At 36.4% G+C, this 17,001-nt stretch overlaps 1 protein-coding gene across 4 annotated transcripts in view; it reads left to right on the forward strand.

The window, feature by feature from the left end:
• The window catches only part of LOC112159045 (helicase ARIP4), a 75,449-nt gene that overhangs the window by 24,783 nt on the left and 33,665 nt on the right, over positions 1 to 17,001 (forward strand). Inside the window, exon 1 of one of the 4 annotated variants that reach the window (XM_024292859.2) lies at positions 11,446 to 11,819. The exons of 2 other annotated variants lie outside the window; for them this stretch is intronic. In XM_024292859.2, coding sequence (XP_024148627.1) covers positions 11,816 to 11,819 — 4 coding nt within the window. In that variant the 5' untranslated portion in view covers positions 11,446 to 11,815. Of the gene's footprint in view, positions 1 to 11,445; positions 11,820 to 15,032; positions 15,280 to 17,001 lie in introns of those variants that run through there. One more of the 4 variants, XM_024292858.2, reaches the window with a different exon arrangement.

Here is a 17,001-nt window from a genome sequence, read left to right on the forward strand (position 1 = left end):
GCATTTATCTAATATTTCAGCAAGCTTTTGGCTTCAGCATTCTCAGCTATCAGTTTCAGCATTTTCAGCTATCTGCATCTTCAGCATCCACATTCAGCTTATAGCATTCACACTTGCATTATTGCAGGCATTGCTATTCATCTATCGTGTTTTTTTTTTGTTCTACATCAAGTTCCAGGAAATAAAACATTGCTATGTGTCCTTTCACTAATACAGTGGTCCCTCGCTATAACATGATTTACCTTTGTGATTTTGCTGTTTCACAGACTTTTTGTGTAAAGTGTGAAAATGTTTGTGTCTGCCTGAGATAAGTGTAAAAAGTGTGAAGTAAAGTTTATAGCCTTAAAACATCTACGATAATAGTAAATGAATAGAGATGACTACATCACTGGTTATTTTAAGGATGTATTCAGCCTGGACACATTTGGTCCACTTAAAGGGAACAAGAGTTCGTTTCCCCGGATAATCCGGAACAAAGTTTCAGTCTGAATACCGATCCGGGACCAGGAACCGCTCTCGGATCTATCTTTTGAGGTGATCTCGGTTCGTTTCCAATTGGACTGAACTTCGGTTTGCTCTGTGATTCCTCAGTTTGAATACGATCTGCTCACAGTGAAACAACTGGACCAAAACAGCCACCGTAGCCGGTCATAAGCGAACAAATGCGGAACAGCGATGTAACGTATCTCATTAAAATGTGGTCAGATGAATTCAGGCTCATTAAAACAACTTTTAACGTGATTCACATTCCTTCTCACACTGTTTTCCCGACAATCTACATGTCACAAACTCTTATTAGCATCTACTTACTCCGCTGTACCAACTTAGCAGTAAAAGTGTTGAAGTTGGCCTTCATACAGACTTGTGTAATGAGTGAACTATCTTGACGAGTATTTGCAAAGTGCAGCACCTCCATTTTTCTCTTTTTGTTTTGACCTGCCCTCATAACTGCTGGCCAATGACTGATGAGATCTTAAGTCACATGGTTTTGTTTACTATCTTTGGTCCGGAACAGAAATCTCTGGTAGATCAAAGTCTGAATACAGACCCAATGCAAGGTTTAGGACTCAATCCAGATCAAATTAGGCAGACTCAATCTGGAACAAGTTATTTTTCCAGTCTGAATACATCCTTAGAGTGAAAATCCAGCAATAAATGAGAGAATCCTGAATGATATCTTATTATTTATTTAAAATATATATTTGTTTTAAGTGTGTGACCGATCTGAGACATTTATTAATGCAACAAGACACTTTTAATGTCGGAAACCTAAGTTAGAATTGATCCCCCTTACAGTGCACCAGACTTTACATGCAAATGTTGTCTTCCATATTATCAAGTTGGTATCTAAAATGATCTGTGTGGACCACACTTGTCTGTTCTGGGAAAATACGCTTTTTTTTAGTTTTCCATCTGCAGAGAGCCTTTTGGCCTTACATCACTGAGATGAAATGCCCATTTAAATGTAACAGATTGACTCACACACATACATGCGCTCTCATGCTATTTTCTATGTCCTCTGCATAGCGGGAACACCTCCCTATTGTCACCATCTTCTCACAAATACACAGACATAAACACTTTGACTGTCCTAATTACAGCAGGAGCGTGCTCCATGCCATAGCGCTGCAATAGTGTCTGTGTGTGTGAGGAAGGGAGGTGGGAGGGAAATGAGGATGATGACGCTGAGGCATTAATCATTCTCAAACAGCGACTCGGGACCTTCCTGCTTACTGTTGGGGCTTAAAATCCATTTTTACTGCACCAGTTGTGCAGCACTCCAACTGACTGTGTAGCAGCAGGAAATGTTCAAAGCCTGAAGCTGCAGAGGTGAGCTTTAGGCTTTGATGGTCAGTGATGGAGCTTTAAAACGTTCCTAAGGAGAGAAAACATAGTTTTGCCAAAGATTCAGTTCAGTGAACAGGAAAACATTTTTTCAATACTGAAGCAGAAAAAATAGTAAAAAAAAAAACTTCTTATGGCAAAACTTTGCTTTATTTGATTGACAACTTAACAATGAATCAATGATATGTAGGTTCACAATTCTGGCACCAAGCTTTTTCTCTTCTGAAACTCTTTTGAAACAGGAATTTATGTAATGATGCTTGGTTAACAAGATAATCTTTATTGATGGAGTAAAACCCAGGTGAAAAAGAAAAGCTTGATTAAATTATCTCATCGTAAATGTGAATTTTGTCTTTTCTGCATGAGCTTTGGTTGACTTAATTTTGGTTCTTTTGAGAGTCCCACTCCGATCATCTTATGATTCGATCTAAATTATGATTATTTTTTAGCAAAATTAAAAAAAAGCAATTTTCAAAGTCATAGTTTCTGCAGAGCGGCAGTAGTTCATTAGAAATTTTCCTCTGAGTTGTAGGTGGGAATAACCCATCCCCCTTCCCAACATCCATCTCTTTTCACACTCTCCTGCTAGCTTACAGCCCCTCACACCCCCAACCTTTGCAAATTTATCAAGGTATTCGGTTCTGGGGCAGATGCTCAGATGAGGAAAATGTACATGGATCTAGTCGTCTACAAGTGGATGAATCCTGTTTTTTTTTATTTTTTAACATGTCTGTGTGGCATCTTTCTCATGAAAGAGAAAAAATGTAATAATAAATCATTTTATTTTTGCATTTCCGAGCATTTCTCCTTTTAAATAAATCAATCAAACTGTCTTGGACAGACTCTGTCTGAATGATTGATCTTCTTTCCATCAACAGCTCTGCTGCACATGCACTAAACCCTCATCTGTTCCTAGTGTCTAGTTCAGGTTCTGGAGAAGAGAAGATGGTATCTTCACATTGACTGCAGTCAAATGAGCCGCCGTTCACATTTCTGTGGTCAAATCAGCATCACTGGATTTTTGGTGTGAGTTTCATCCAATACTTACGGTAGCAGGACTGAGAACGCTGGAAAATCTCCACCAGACTCCACGGAGCTTCTTGATGTGACCACGGAAATGTGAACGGCGGCTCATTTGACCGCAGTTGGAAAGGATTGTAAATCAATGAAAGAGCATTTTGATGTTAGCTTTGATTATTTTATCAAGAACTCTGAGAAACCAATGATTGAATGTATTGATCACAGTCAAGAAACATTGGAGAATTAGCTAAAAGAGTCTTTGGTGAACTGGAAGGAGAAAGATTCAGGATTTTGGAGGAAGTTCTGTCCATAAAGATCTTCACTTCCTTGTTCCAGCTGACATCCAGATCAGAACCATACGGCTGGACATTACCCAGATTGATGGATGTTTTTATGTGGCAGCGGGAAATATTTACACTAGTGAGACACAGAGCTATCATAATCAGACAGGGGGGATCAGGGGTGGAGTTTCAAAAGCCACGCCCCCTCAGAGGAGATTTTAGAAACAGAAGCTTCAATATGAAAAATGGCTTTTTAAGACATTTAGGTTATGGGATTTTGGTTAAAAACTTCCAAAAACACTTCTGGGAACATATATTTAAAATATAAAAATGTCATAGGGGGACTTTAAGCATTGAAGAAATGGTGATTGGTATGAGTTTGTTTTTTCCATTTTTCTTCAAACGAGCTCCTAATGGACCGGCCATCCTGAACAGGGTCAACAGGTGCAGGAAACCAGTTAATAAACAGTTGCTTTCATGTTGTTTTTCAAGGTCTCTGCTAAGACCAGGTGCTGCCAATTATTATTAATGGAAGTCCACCTGTGTGCTCTCTAATGACCTGTTCACTGCACATGTGAGCCAGCATCAAGTACAGAACCCTGCAGGAGGACTGAGCTTTTAACCCGATGACTCTGTGGCGTTGTGGTTGTTCTGTGACTGGAAAGTCGAGTTCAAATTCACGGTCGAGTCGTACCAAAGTCTCTAAGAGTTGGACCCACTGCCTCGCTGCTTAACACTCAGCATTAAAGGGTTGGATTGGAGGTTTTAAGCACCAAATGGTTCTGGAGCTTGTCTGATGCTCACCGCTCCACCAGCGGATGGGTCAAATCCGACAAACGAATTTCACACGCTCCTGTGTGAGACAACGGATGGGATTTTAAGATGCATTCAGGACACAAAGAAGCTAAAAAACAAAACAACTCTCCTTATTTCAACAGATGTAAAATAGAAAATTATCATTATTATTTGTCGTTTTTTTTTTAAGTTGGAGAAACTTTATGAGGCTAAAAATATTTGTACTTGACCATTATAGTTGATCCAAAATTACAAGAAAACCATCTTACGTGTAAATTCTGCTAGTCGAAGTATCAATTCATACGCTCATAGCACATATAAAAATAACTTCAGATGACCATAATGCTGCACAGATTAAATAATCCATAGAAAAAGGAAAAAATCTGACAGTACAAGGACGTCTCGTTTCATCAGATTGTCTAAAGTAAAAGACGTTTGCTTGTTTATCTTTGACTTAGTATATTTTTGCTTCTGTGACATCGGCCCCCCCTCCAGTCTTCTCGATCTGTCCCATGGTTGCTATAACAACCGTCACCAAGACACTGGCCTACTCAGAGATGAGTGGCCCGTCCTTATTTGACATCCTTTTTTTAACTTCAGTTTTTGTCTTCATGCATTCACCTTCATCTTTTTTTGTACACTGTGTCACTGGATTTTTTATTTTTTTGCATAGTTTTACAAAACTCCTGCCACACACTTTCAATAAGTTAAGTTCAACCCATAGTTCACTGCTTAGGTATGCACTTGTTCTTTGAGATAACGTGTCTTGATAAGGGGATTAAAAAGTTACAAATGTTGATTTATTAAGATTGACTTGTTTTCTTATTCAAATTTACTGAATTTAATCAGTCAAACCACTGCCAACATCCAGCAAGACACTATTAATATCAACTCATGTTTCTTCTTTGTATTTGTATTCGTATGTTAATTTATGCGTCTTTTCGTAACTTGTGAGTTCTGCTCTGTATATGAATATTTCTGAAAGTCTCTGCTGCTCACAGAACAACATAGTTTGAAATTTAAGGTGGAGCCACTTTTGGGGTTTAATAAATAAATGATTACTTTGATTTAATCCCTAAACACTAAAAAACTGCACAGTGCAGGTCTATTTAGTGTCCTGTATTTTAAAGCAATTCAGTCACCACTTCTTTTTTACCTTTTTTTTAAATCAGCAAATAGGATGTAATCGATTCTGCCAAGTAAAAACCTATTAAATACGATCATTTCATGGGGCCATAGTGATCACCACTTTGTGGTGCTGTCTGAATCTACAATTCCAAAATTGAGTGCACCAGAAATTTACCAGAAGTCTTTGCGAAAAACTAGCACGCATCGATGCTCTGTACATTATCGAACATAGACCACAATGCATTGCGGTTGAACAATTTTTGCAAAATAAAAAATATGTTTAAATGTAATATTTGAATAAACCATTCATCAGAACACAGTGGAGTCACAAATGTTTGTATTTATTCAATTTTCGCTTTGTGAAATTGGTTATGTCATATTAAAAAAAAAAAAAAAAATGACATCATCATTTTAAAATCCGGGGCACTATACGGTCTCACTCTATAATTTTTTAGTAGGTAGGGATTAGGGTGGGAATTCAGACATAACCATAGATTAGGACAGCACTACTAATGGCGAACGCACTAGTGAGTAAGGAATTTGGACACAACCTTTGTCGTCATGGCGATCAATAACACTTTCAATTGCCGTACATGAAATGTAGTATGTGATGTTTTAAATTAAGTCTTCTTCTATTTCTCAGATACTTTTAATACAACAATTTCTTAACCTGTAACGATGCAATTTAGATTTAGAAAAAAAGTGATGCATCCAAAAAGTTGTAGTGAGAATTAGGCAAGTCGAGATTAAAATAGATATTTTAAAAGAAAATGTTCTTTTCTAAAGCACGCTGCTCCTGTGGTGTTAATCAGGAGCTGACTTCCCTTTCGGAGCAGTGTGTATTTTTTATGGGGTTGTCATGAGATTAAGTGACATCTTTACTCGCGCGCACTCACTTTGATTCCAGCGGGCGGAAAAAGTAATCGTCTTTTAATTAGCCGGTCGCGCTGCTGCCTGTGTGTAGGAGTCACAAAGCTGAACAAACTTTGTTTCAAACTGAAGACAAACAGCTAAAAATGTTTCCTCCTACAAATGGTGGTTTGATCAGCAGCTGGATGCATCATTTTGATGGTTCTTTGAAGAAGTGGCGAAGTTTTAACAAAAATACATGAATGTCCTTCACGTCCAAAGCTCTGGGAATGGAGAGGTCCAAAAGCTGTTTGCAAAAGGTTACATTTGCTACAAAACAAAAAGAATTGTCTAAACAACTATGAAAAAGCGCTGAAGTTTACTTAAATTTCTGAAAAATTTGTAATAAAATTCCTTAAAAATACATGCTAATTTTAAAAAAATATTTAGTGTGTTGCTTAAATATTAGCTAAACTAAAAATTAGCATAAAAAAACCTCAGTAGATGCCAAATTAGCCATTAAAAATAGCTTGTTGCTTAATTATTAGCTGAACTCCTAAATAGCATAAAATTCCTCAGTAAACACAATTAGTGAAAAATGTTAGCCTGTTGCTAAAATAAATAGAAGCTAAACTCTAAATTGGCCTTGGCCCTTTAACAAAAACACAGTTGATAACAAATTAGCCAAAGCGTTAGCATGTTGCTAAAATATCAGCTAAACTCCAAATTAGCATAAAAAACCTCAGTAGATGCCAAATTAGCCAAAAAAACTAACTTGTTGCTTAAACTACAAAATAGCCTTAAATTTCACAGAAAACAAAATTCATCAAAAACATTACCCTGTTGCTAAAATGTTAGGTAAACAATTATTTTAATTACTATAAAATGTTTAGACATAGCCCATGAATATATTTAAACGCTTGTTGCTAATCTACTTAAAATTTTTAAATTTGAAGAGTTTCTCCATTTTCTATGGGACATATTTTGCTCAATATTTCAAAAACTATAAAGTTTATGAATACTAAAAATACAAGCAGTAACGTCCTGAACAAACTGAACGTTTTGATACCAAGATGACAAAAATCCTTGAACGTGTAATTGAGTTTTTGCGTGCCAAAACCGTCCAGAAAGGAGCAGGAGAATCACTATAGTGTGATACCTGTAAATATTCAACCAGAATAATAAGGCTTACACCTCAGTGACCCTGTGGTAGAGTGTCCGCCCTCAGACTGGAAAGTTGTGAGTTAGAATCCATTGCTGAGTCAGACCAAAGACTGTTTGACACTCAACATTAAGGAGTTGGATTGTAGGTTTAAATAGTTCCTGAGTCTGCAGCTCCCCGCTCCCCCAGTGGATGGGTCAAATGCAGAGAACAATCCTCACACACATCAGTGCGTGACGATCAATGTGACTTGACTTTAATATCAAAATCAAGAAGTTCAAAGGTAAAATCAGATCATTTTAAAAGTCTATTTATCAGAGGAACGCAAGCTAGCTAGCTGTCTCTAGTGTAATCTATTACCTCCTGGATGCTGGTACTTTGGCTGGTGACTGTAGAACTGTCCTAGAACTGGCATTTAAGAGTAACAGATTTTGTAGCAGAGATGATCATCGTCAACTTTTGGATTAGGTTGTGAAAATAAACGGGATATCCCAACAAGAACAGCTCTATGTAACATTGTGTGTTGGTGTGTGAGTGACCTGATTGCAGCTTCTGCACCGAGTCGAGAGTAGGAGGTGATGCAGTCGATCACAGCCGGTCTACATGCTGACTCATCAGACTACCGGATCACAGCACACATGCTTGTGTCTGTTCCTGCGTTAGTGACTCAGTTTGTGCGCTTGTGTGTGGTGCTGATCATGTAACAGGCTGACTCGCTGGTATAGATGAGCAGTAAACAGCCAGAATCAGACTGTTTTTTTTGTTTTCTGAATTTTTTCTTATTTAATCTTCTGTTTTTTGCCAAAAAATATTCAACCACAGTATTTTGGTCTAAATCTGTGATGAATTCAAACATTGGAGCAGAAAATCATTTTTTTATATTTATCATGCAGGATGAAGAAATTTATTGTTCAGCAAGTTTTTGAAAATGTTTTTTTTTTCGCACAACTTTACACTATAAAAGCCTATTTTTTTGTGTTTCTGTGTTTTTATTTATACTTTTTGAACAGTTTTTTAGTATCACAGCATGTTTAAAAAAGCATATGTATGTAACCATCGGGTGAAATGACTTTCTTTCATTTAATCAAATTTGACCAATTTTAGAGTCAATTTAAAAAATATATTTTATTGATTTAATCTAAATGAGTTTAATGGGGTTTTGAAATTTCAATAAAATTGTCATATGGATGAACCAGCAAAGTAAATTAATTTGTATAGACAAATTTACATAAGTTTTTTGTTAACATTAAAAATGTGCTTTTACAAAATTATGGATTGAAATAAACAAAGGTGAAACTTTTATAACTAATTGAAAATGTCTTCAAATCAAATTTCCCTTTAAGGGCTCTGTATCTTGGTTAGTAATACACACAATCAATATTTTTAACATATTTTTTAAATGTTTCCCACCGTTTGGTTGAGCAGGCCGTTAAAGGATTAATAAACATTATTCGGCTTATCGTGCTAATAAATGTCTTACTAACACTCTATAAACACATTAATAATGCTTGTTAATGTGTAAATAAAGCTTGTTAAGGAATCTTATTATAAAGTGTTTCCAGTTTTTCTATTGTCACGAGTACGGAGCAGCAGGAATTTGACTCTTATTAATAATAATAATTTCCTTATTTGTAGATCCTATCACTTATTTCGACAAAAAAAATTCTCATCTGTGCTGATTTTGAGAAGATCTTGGAAAGTTGTAGAGCAAAGATACACTAAAACAACTTAAGGTTTGAAATCTTTGCAAGTATCAACAGTTTTGGGTGTACAAAGCTCAAAAGAGCTTAGCGGAGTGTTATCATCAGGTCCTTCAAGCCGCGTGAGTCAATGTCGGCTTGACTTTCGTCTGTAAGGTTGTGGCTGCAGGAGGAAGAACATTCCAGAAATACAGATTAAAAATAAAGAATGGGGAAAACAATATCAAACTTTCATGGTCACTTTCTTGAATTTTGCATCACATAGTAAACTCCTCATGCTTCAAAATAAATATACTGTACAGTATTCTGCTATACAACTTGAATAAACATCTTTTAATCAGATTAAAGTTTTTCATTTGTCATTTTTTGCCTCAACAGATTAGTTTCTGTCCAAGTTCAGCAAATAAGAAACCGTTAAATAATAGCATGACTCATGTCTTTCCACAATCTGCTTTTCTGTCTTTTTATGGTCAGTTGAGGTTATGTAAACAGTGAAATGTGAGCTCTTCTCCCTCGCAGGAGGCGTGACCAGATAGCAGAACTGTGGTAGTGTGGCAAAGGTGACTGACTGTGACCAAATTCATACGTTACTAAGCAGACGGGCCTAAATGTCGATGCCGGCCTGATCCTCCCCCACCTCCCCGCGCTCTGCTATGCCATCCCTCCCCCAGGCTTCATGGCGATGTGGGTTAGTGGGTGCAGTCATGTGAGCGTCGGCGCTGACCTTCTGTCCCCTATAGTGTGTAAAGTGATCTGTAAATGATAATCCCCCTTCACCCACAGGAATTTAAGAGGCTAAAGGGGGTCACATAGTTGTTTGGAATCACCTTTTCTTTCCCAATTTTACCCTAAAATCTGAGTTTTTAGTTTGTGTTTTCCATTCATTTATCAATATCTTTTACTTTGTGTTACCTTTATAAAATTTCACTGCTTGTTTGTTATTTTTGAAATATCTTTACAGCATATTTTTCACAATGGCTGCATTTTTTTAGTTTAATTTCATTTTTTTATCTGGTAAAAGGAAAACTATGTGTATTTTAGATTTAGGTCCAATTGTTCTTCCAAACACTCAGGTAAAAGTAATTTCCTTATCTTAATTACATTTTTTTATTTCCGTTTTTAATTTCTCACTCCATATTTAAAGACTTAAATACTTTTATAATACTGTTTTCATCATCCTCCTCATTATTGTGATTTTTGCTCTTATTTTTAAATTTTTGATTTGATTCTTAATTAAAAAAAAACAAAATTAAAGTTTTCTTGTTTGCCACCTAGTTTCCGTCTTGAATGTCTCACTCCACGTTTTAACCCTCGTATTGTATTTGGGTCAAAACGTCCCTATTCTTAAACTTCAAAACAGGTCCATTTTGACCCGAACACAATAACAGGGTTAAGGAGTTAAATACTTTCATAAATGTATCTTCCCGTCCTCCTCCTCATCATTCTGGCCTTCACTTTCATTTTTATATTTTATTTTGGAATATTTTATATGTTTATTTGTTTTTTATTTATTCTTAATTTTATAAAAAATATTCAAAATTGTCGTTTTTTTCCCTTTTCCCTCTTACTTTCTGTTTTGAATGTCTCACTCCACATTTAAGGAGTTAATTACTTTAATATTTGCATGTTCTCATCCTCGTTATCATCTTGACCAAAGCTTCTATTTTGAAATATTTGATTCTTAATTATATTTTAAAAAAAGATGAAAAATCTGAGTTTTTCTCTTCTTCCCTTTTACTTTCTGTTTTGAAAGTCTCACTCCACATTTAATTGCTCTTTCTCGTCCTCATTATCATTTAAATTTGACTTTTAATTTTAAAAATAATTTTAAAAATATGTTTTCCTTTTCCACTCTGACGTTCTGTTTTTAATTCCTCACTCCACATTTAAAGAGTTACTTTCATGATTGCATGTTCTCATTCTCCTCCATATCTTGACTAATGCTTTTATTTTGATATATTTTTTTTAATTCTTTATTTTAAAAGGAGATCCAAAATTATAGTTTTGTCCTTTGTCCTTTTTGACCCTTTTTTACCCACATTTTTAGAGTTAAATACTTCCATGATTGCATTCTCTCATCCTCATCATCTTGACCTGTGCTTTTATTTTGAAATATTTGATTATTAATTGAATAAAAAAAAGCTGAAGTTTGCAAAATTATAGTGTTTTTTCTTTTTCCCCTTTACTTTCTGTTTTGAATGTCTCCCTCCACATTTAAAGAGCTACACTTTTATAATTGAACGTTCTCGCCTTCCTAATCATTTAACTCTTGCTTTTATTTTGAAATATTTTATTTGGTACTTATTTCTTAAAGAAAGATCCAAAATTATATATTTTTTTCTTTTCCACCCTGACGTTCTGTTTTGAATGTCTCACTCCACATTTAAAGAGTTAAGTACCTCCATAATTGCATTCTCTCATCCTCCTTATCATCTTGACTCAAGCTTTTATTTTGAAATTTTTAATTTGATTTTTAATTCTTTAAAAAAAGAAATCCTAAATGATAGTTTTTCTCTTATTTAATCATCCCCTCATTTTTTCCTCCCTCTGTCCTCCTTTATGTTGGCCTATTTGAACCCCATTACCTCTGTTACCTAAGGCAGTCTCTGGAGTGGGCGGGGCTTGTTGACATCACACTGGTTCCTGTGTTAGCAGCAGGAGGGGGAGGGGAGAAACCGAAATGGGGAGGAAGAGGCGGACAGGAAAAGCAGCACCGTCTGCGGTGAGGGGGGCCTCCTACACACGACAGGCTGAGGGCGCTTTCATGGCCTCGTTGTTTTGTAATTGTCCCAATGGCTCTGTGTCCTCAGCAGAGTGCCGGTTACTCTGTGAGACGAGGCTAGATGTCAGGAGACGCTCACACATTTCAACACTCTCCGTCCAGAGCTCAGTGACGAAGACTCAGTGAGGAAATGTGTTAGCTGTGTGGAGAAGGGGCACACATCAGTGGGACTTTTATTTTGTAAGAGTGAAAGTGTTAGGAGGCATGGATCCCTCAACTGAGTAGGAGACAAAAAAACTTTGAGCCACATGACATGGGTGAGTAGTTCAAATTTCTTCCGACTGAGCCGAAAGCTTTCAGCTCTCCTGCTGGCTGACAGTTTTCACTGATCTCTCCGCCGGCAAGGATCCTTCCTCTCATTTCGTGACAATATATGCCTGCAGACACATGCATGGGGGGCTGGTGTTCTACCATCCTGACCTACATGTGGTGGCGTGCCAACTCTTCTGCCAGACCATTCTTCTCGAGCAGAGCTCAGAGGTTTCATAAGACATATTATGAAATAAAAGTAGGAGCTGTTCTTGTTCTTCTTCCAAAATATGAATAGACAACAAATCTAACATTTCGTAATAACGTTATGCTGGTGTCTCAATTACTTTTTTTATTTTTTAGGCAAAGTATTCAGCTAAAAAACTATGCTTACTCAACATTTCTTTGTACAGCTGATGCTCAAAGTGAAGGTGAAAGAGTCGGAAAGTAATCAATCGCTTAGTCCAGGAGGAGTTTTCATAATAGTATTTCCAGAACTATGGAAGTCAACTTACTTCCAGATTTGTGAATGAACATTTTGTAAACCAGGTATGAGCAGTTACCCTGATGCATAAGTGGGGTCAAAAGGGACCCCATGTTTTCTTTAAAATCTTAGTTCATAAAAGTATTTACATTTTCCAGATATTCCTTGTAGATCATGTTTGTTACATAAAGCCATTTTGTGTGTTTTTAGAATGGCATTTTTTGCATCACTTCCCCACTTTTCTATCAGTGGGGTCAAAAGTGACCCAATGGGTTGTTTTTATTTAAGATCTCAGTACATAGAAGTATTTAAATTTCTAATATGTTTCTTGTACATCATGTTTGTTACAATAGACCATAGACCAAAAATTACCTGTTTTCTATCACTTCCCCACTTTATTTTGAAATATTTTATTTGATAAAATGACCACTTCCATAAGTGGGGTCAAAATCGACCCCATGGATTGTTTTACTTTAAATCTTAGTTGATAAAAGTACTTAAATTTCGTAGACATTCCTTATAGATCATGTTTTTTACATGAGACCATTGTATTTTTTTAACTAGCATCTTTTGTATCACTTCCCCAGTTTTCAAAAAGTGGGGTCAAAAGTGACCCCATGGGTTGTTTTTATTTAAAATCTTAGTGCATAAAAATATTTAAATTTCTAATATATTTCTTATACATCCTGTTTGTTACAAGAGACCATATTTTTTTTTAAATGGCATGTTTTGTATCACTTCCCCACTTTTCCAAGGGTGGGGTCAAAAGTGACCCCATGGGTTGTTTTTCGTTAAAATTTTAGTTCATAAAAGTATTTAAATTTCTAAACTATTCCTCATAGATTGTTTGTTACATGAGACATTGTATTTTTTTTTTATATAATATAGGTTTTGTGTCACGTCCCTACTTTTCCATAAGTGGGGTCAAAAGTGACCCAATGGGTTGTTTTTCTTTAAAATTTTAGTTCATGAAAGTATTTAAATTTCTAATATATTTCTTATACATCATCTCTGTTACAAGAGACCATTTTGTTTTTAAAAAAGGACATGTTTTGTATCACTTCTCCACTTTTCCATAAGTGGGGTCAAAAGTGACCCCATGGGTTGTTTTTCTTTAAAATCGTAGTTCATAAAAGTATTTCAATTTCTCAGATATTCCTTATAGATCATGTTTGTTACATGAGACCATTGTATCTTTTATATAATAGCATGTTTTGTGTCACTTCCCCAGTTTTTCATAAGTAGGGTCAAAAGTGACCCCATGGGTTGTTTATCTTTAAAATCTTAGTACATTCAAGTATTTAAATTTCTAATATATTTCTTATACATCATCTCTGTTACAAGAGACCATTTTGTTTTTAAAAAATGACATGTTTTGTATCACTTCTCCACTTTTCCATAAGTGGGGTCAAAAGTGACCCCATGGGTTGTTTTTCTTTAAAATCATAGTTCATAAAAGTATTTAAATTTCTCAGATATTCCTCGTAGATCATGTTTGTTACATGAGACCGTATATTTTTTTAAATGGCAAGTTTTGCATCACTTTCCCACTTTTCCCTATGTGGGGTCAAAATGACCCCAAGCATTTCCTATGTAGCCTCAAGGGTTGGAACTTTTAATTCTTATCAACTGTGACTGTCATCATATATGTACTGTCTCATGTAACCCTTGTGCTATCCTAGGCATGTTTACATTGAAAGAGGGGTCATCTGGACCCCACAAGACAGCGCGCTGAACTTATTTTTCAAGGATTTTTTTATCTTCACCAATGTCCATGGCAGACAAAATCCTGTCCACCTTTGTCATGGAAGGGATCACACATCGATAAGGGTGGGGTCATCTGGACCCCATAAGAGAGCACGAGGGTTAACACATCGGATACCAGAAGTCTAACCCCACAGGAGGTCATTTTTACACAGTTTTGTAATACAATGTCAATAAAAAAAGTGGTAATATCACTCTTTTTGTTTAGTAAAATAAAAGAAAGATCATAATCCCTAATCACACTTTCTTAAGTTTGTTGCAAAAATGCTTTTTTCACAGTGGGGTCATTTTTGACCCTATTTGTGAAAAAGTTTAATGCTTTTTTATCCTTAAAAATTAACATTTTAAAATCAGGGGGAAAAGGATACAATAAAACTTTTCCGAACGTAAAATGCCTTTTGGGTCTTTTAAAAAGTTTTCATTTTGTGTGTGAACTTTTCTGTACAAGTGAAATTCTGGTCTTTTTTTGTGAGTTTTCTAAAGTCCATCTATTAGGTCTTTTCAGAGACCTTGACCCACATTTCTACAGCCATGTTTTTCTGTGCTCCTCTATCTGTTAGTTGCTCCCACCACAAGGTTAATGGGCGTGTTTCTGCTGCATACATGTGCACAGCACTCTGTCATTTCAGAGCGACGAAACATCTATGAATAGACCTTTTAAAATTTTGTCCTCATGGTTGTCTTGAACACAAGGAACATTTTAGAGGATTTCTCAGGTTAGATGAACTTGATCAGTAGGTCATAGCTTTATGGAGGTTCTTGAGGCCGAGAGCTTGTGCTGACCAGCAAACACAATAACAGCACGAGTGTGTGGGCGCTCGCTTCTGTGTGTGCCCTTTTTTTTTCTTCTCATGGAAGGAGGAGGAACGAGAGCTGGTCCGACGTCTGAGTACCCCCTCAGTGGGGCCCCAGTTTCAGCATGAAGGGTTATGTAAGTTTTCATCTGCCAACCCTCCTGCCTGCCCCATCCTCACATTCACATTGTTTTTAAGCAGGGAGAAGGACAGAGTGGTCAGCCAGCTTTCAGTCAGTCAGTCAGTCAGTCAGAGGCGAAAAAGACCGGCTGAGATAGATATAGTAAAGGCTAAAAAAGTGAAGCTAGAATATATTTTTTAAAGTTCAAACCTGAAAGAAAAGGTGAATTTTGAGACAAAAAGAAGACCGACTCTTTGATTTCTTAAAAATCATGCTGCTTCTGGATGAATCCGAGTCATTTGCAGGTATGTGCCTTTGTAATTGTCAGTGTTTTAGTGCATGTAAATAAAAATGATTGATGAGTAGTAGAAATTTAAAGGAAATGTCTGAAGAGGAGAAAGAAAATTCATCTTTTCTGCTCACAGAAACTTGCAGTAAAGAGGAAAAAACTCAGACTTTAATAGTAAATTTTTTTCCAACAAGGTTGTTGACTTGCGATTGTTACTTAATGTTGTTGTGTAACACTGGATTCATACCCACACGAGCGCGCTGGCCTAATCCACGCTCTGTTTTTGGATGCTGCTTTTGTCACAACCGTCCGTCTCAGCTTTCATTCATTTCTGCTTCGTTTGTTGGATTTCTTCCCGTCTGAGTTTTCCTTCATCTTTTTGCCGGCTTCTCAAACTCCCGTCCGCTGCGTCTCTGCCTGTTGTCATCCGAGGGCTGCCCTCTCATTGGCTGCGTGCGCCGTTACCTAAACCGGCGCTCGTGCCTGATTGGTGGATGCAGGCAGGATTAGGCCACGCTGCGAGCGTGCGCATGTGGAGGAAAACATTTGGTTCAGCAGAGCAGTAGGTAAGGGGGTTAAACAAGTGAGGGGCGAGGAGGCAAGTGCAGCTGCGGGCAGCAACCGTCTGGTGGATTCATTCATGGAAATCTCAGATTTCTTTACTTTATTCTATCCAGAAAAAGAACATAAATGTCTAAAGAATGTCTGCATCCAATCACAATTGAAAAAATAACATAAACTAATGTGTTTATTCATGAAAATTCAATTATAGAAAATGTTACAAATACATTTTTCTGTGATTTGTTTTGGTTTATTATGTTTTTGTGTAGATTCTATGCGTATTTTTAGTCTGTTTTTGTCTTTAAATGAAAGTTTTTTTCTTATTATAGAGGACTTTAACAGAATTAAGCTCAATTGAGTATTTTATTATCAGGAGCAGACTAAAAAAAGGCTGTTTTAAAAAGCTTGTAGCTGTGATGTTTGTGCTACAAACTGCAGGTAATCAGCTTCCTGCTCTGCTCCATTCCGATGCATCCACCTGTAGACAAATAGATCCCCGAACGTCTTCATTTTCCTCGTTTGACCTGACATCTGGATCAAACCGTACGGCTGGATAGCTTCTCCTTTTTTGTTGCATCGGTAATATAATGTGTGAGGGACTGTGATGAATCCATTTTTTTATCGAACCAAGTCCTAGTGCTAACAGATACACCCACAAATTCCACAGGTTTTTTACATTTTTGCTAAAACTGAATGAATCATAATTTAAGACCACTGGAAAGGCTTTGAAAATAAACCAAAAGATGATCGCAACAGTTTTTAAATTATTAGCTCAATCCGAGATGTTTCCCTAAATTTGAAAATGTTTAGCTTCATATTGTTGATTTCATAATCTGCTACAGATTATGTAAAAGATGAATAAAAGTCAGAGATTTCTAAACTTGCTCTGTCCTGATTGCCCCTACCAGTAAAATGAGGCTAAAAGTAGATCAACTGGCTGTTCTCCTTTTATTCTGGTAATTTCTACATGTGTGTGTGAGCACTGAACCCTTATCCAATAAGCATATTTTGAAGAGAAAATACATTTTCCTCATCATGACTCCTATGAGACAAAAGGAGCTTATGCAGACTTTTTCCTGGTCAGTACTCTCAGGATTCTGCAAGAAATGATTTGTCTCCTAAATATATAATTGTCTGATTGCTGAAAGCAATCAGAGTATGTTGTTGTAATTCTTTA

The sequence above is a fragment of the Oryzias melastigma genome, linkage group LG7 (assembly GCF_002922805.2).
Source record: "Oryzias melastigma strain HK-1 linkage group LG7, ASM292280v2, whole genome shotgun sequence".
In the NCBI taxonomy this organism is placed as follows: Eukaryota; Metazoa; Chordata; class Actinopteri; order Beloniformes; family Adrianichthyidae; genus Oryzias; species Oryzias melastigma.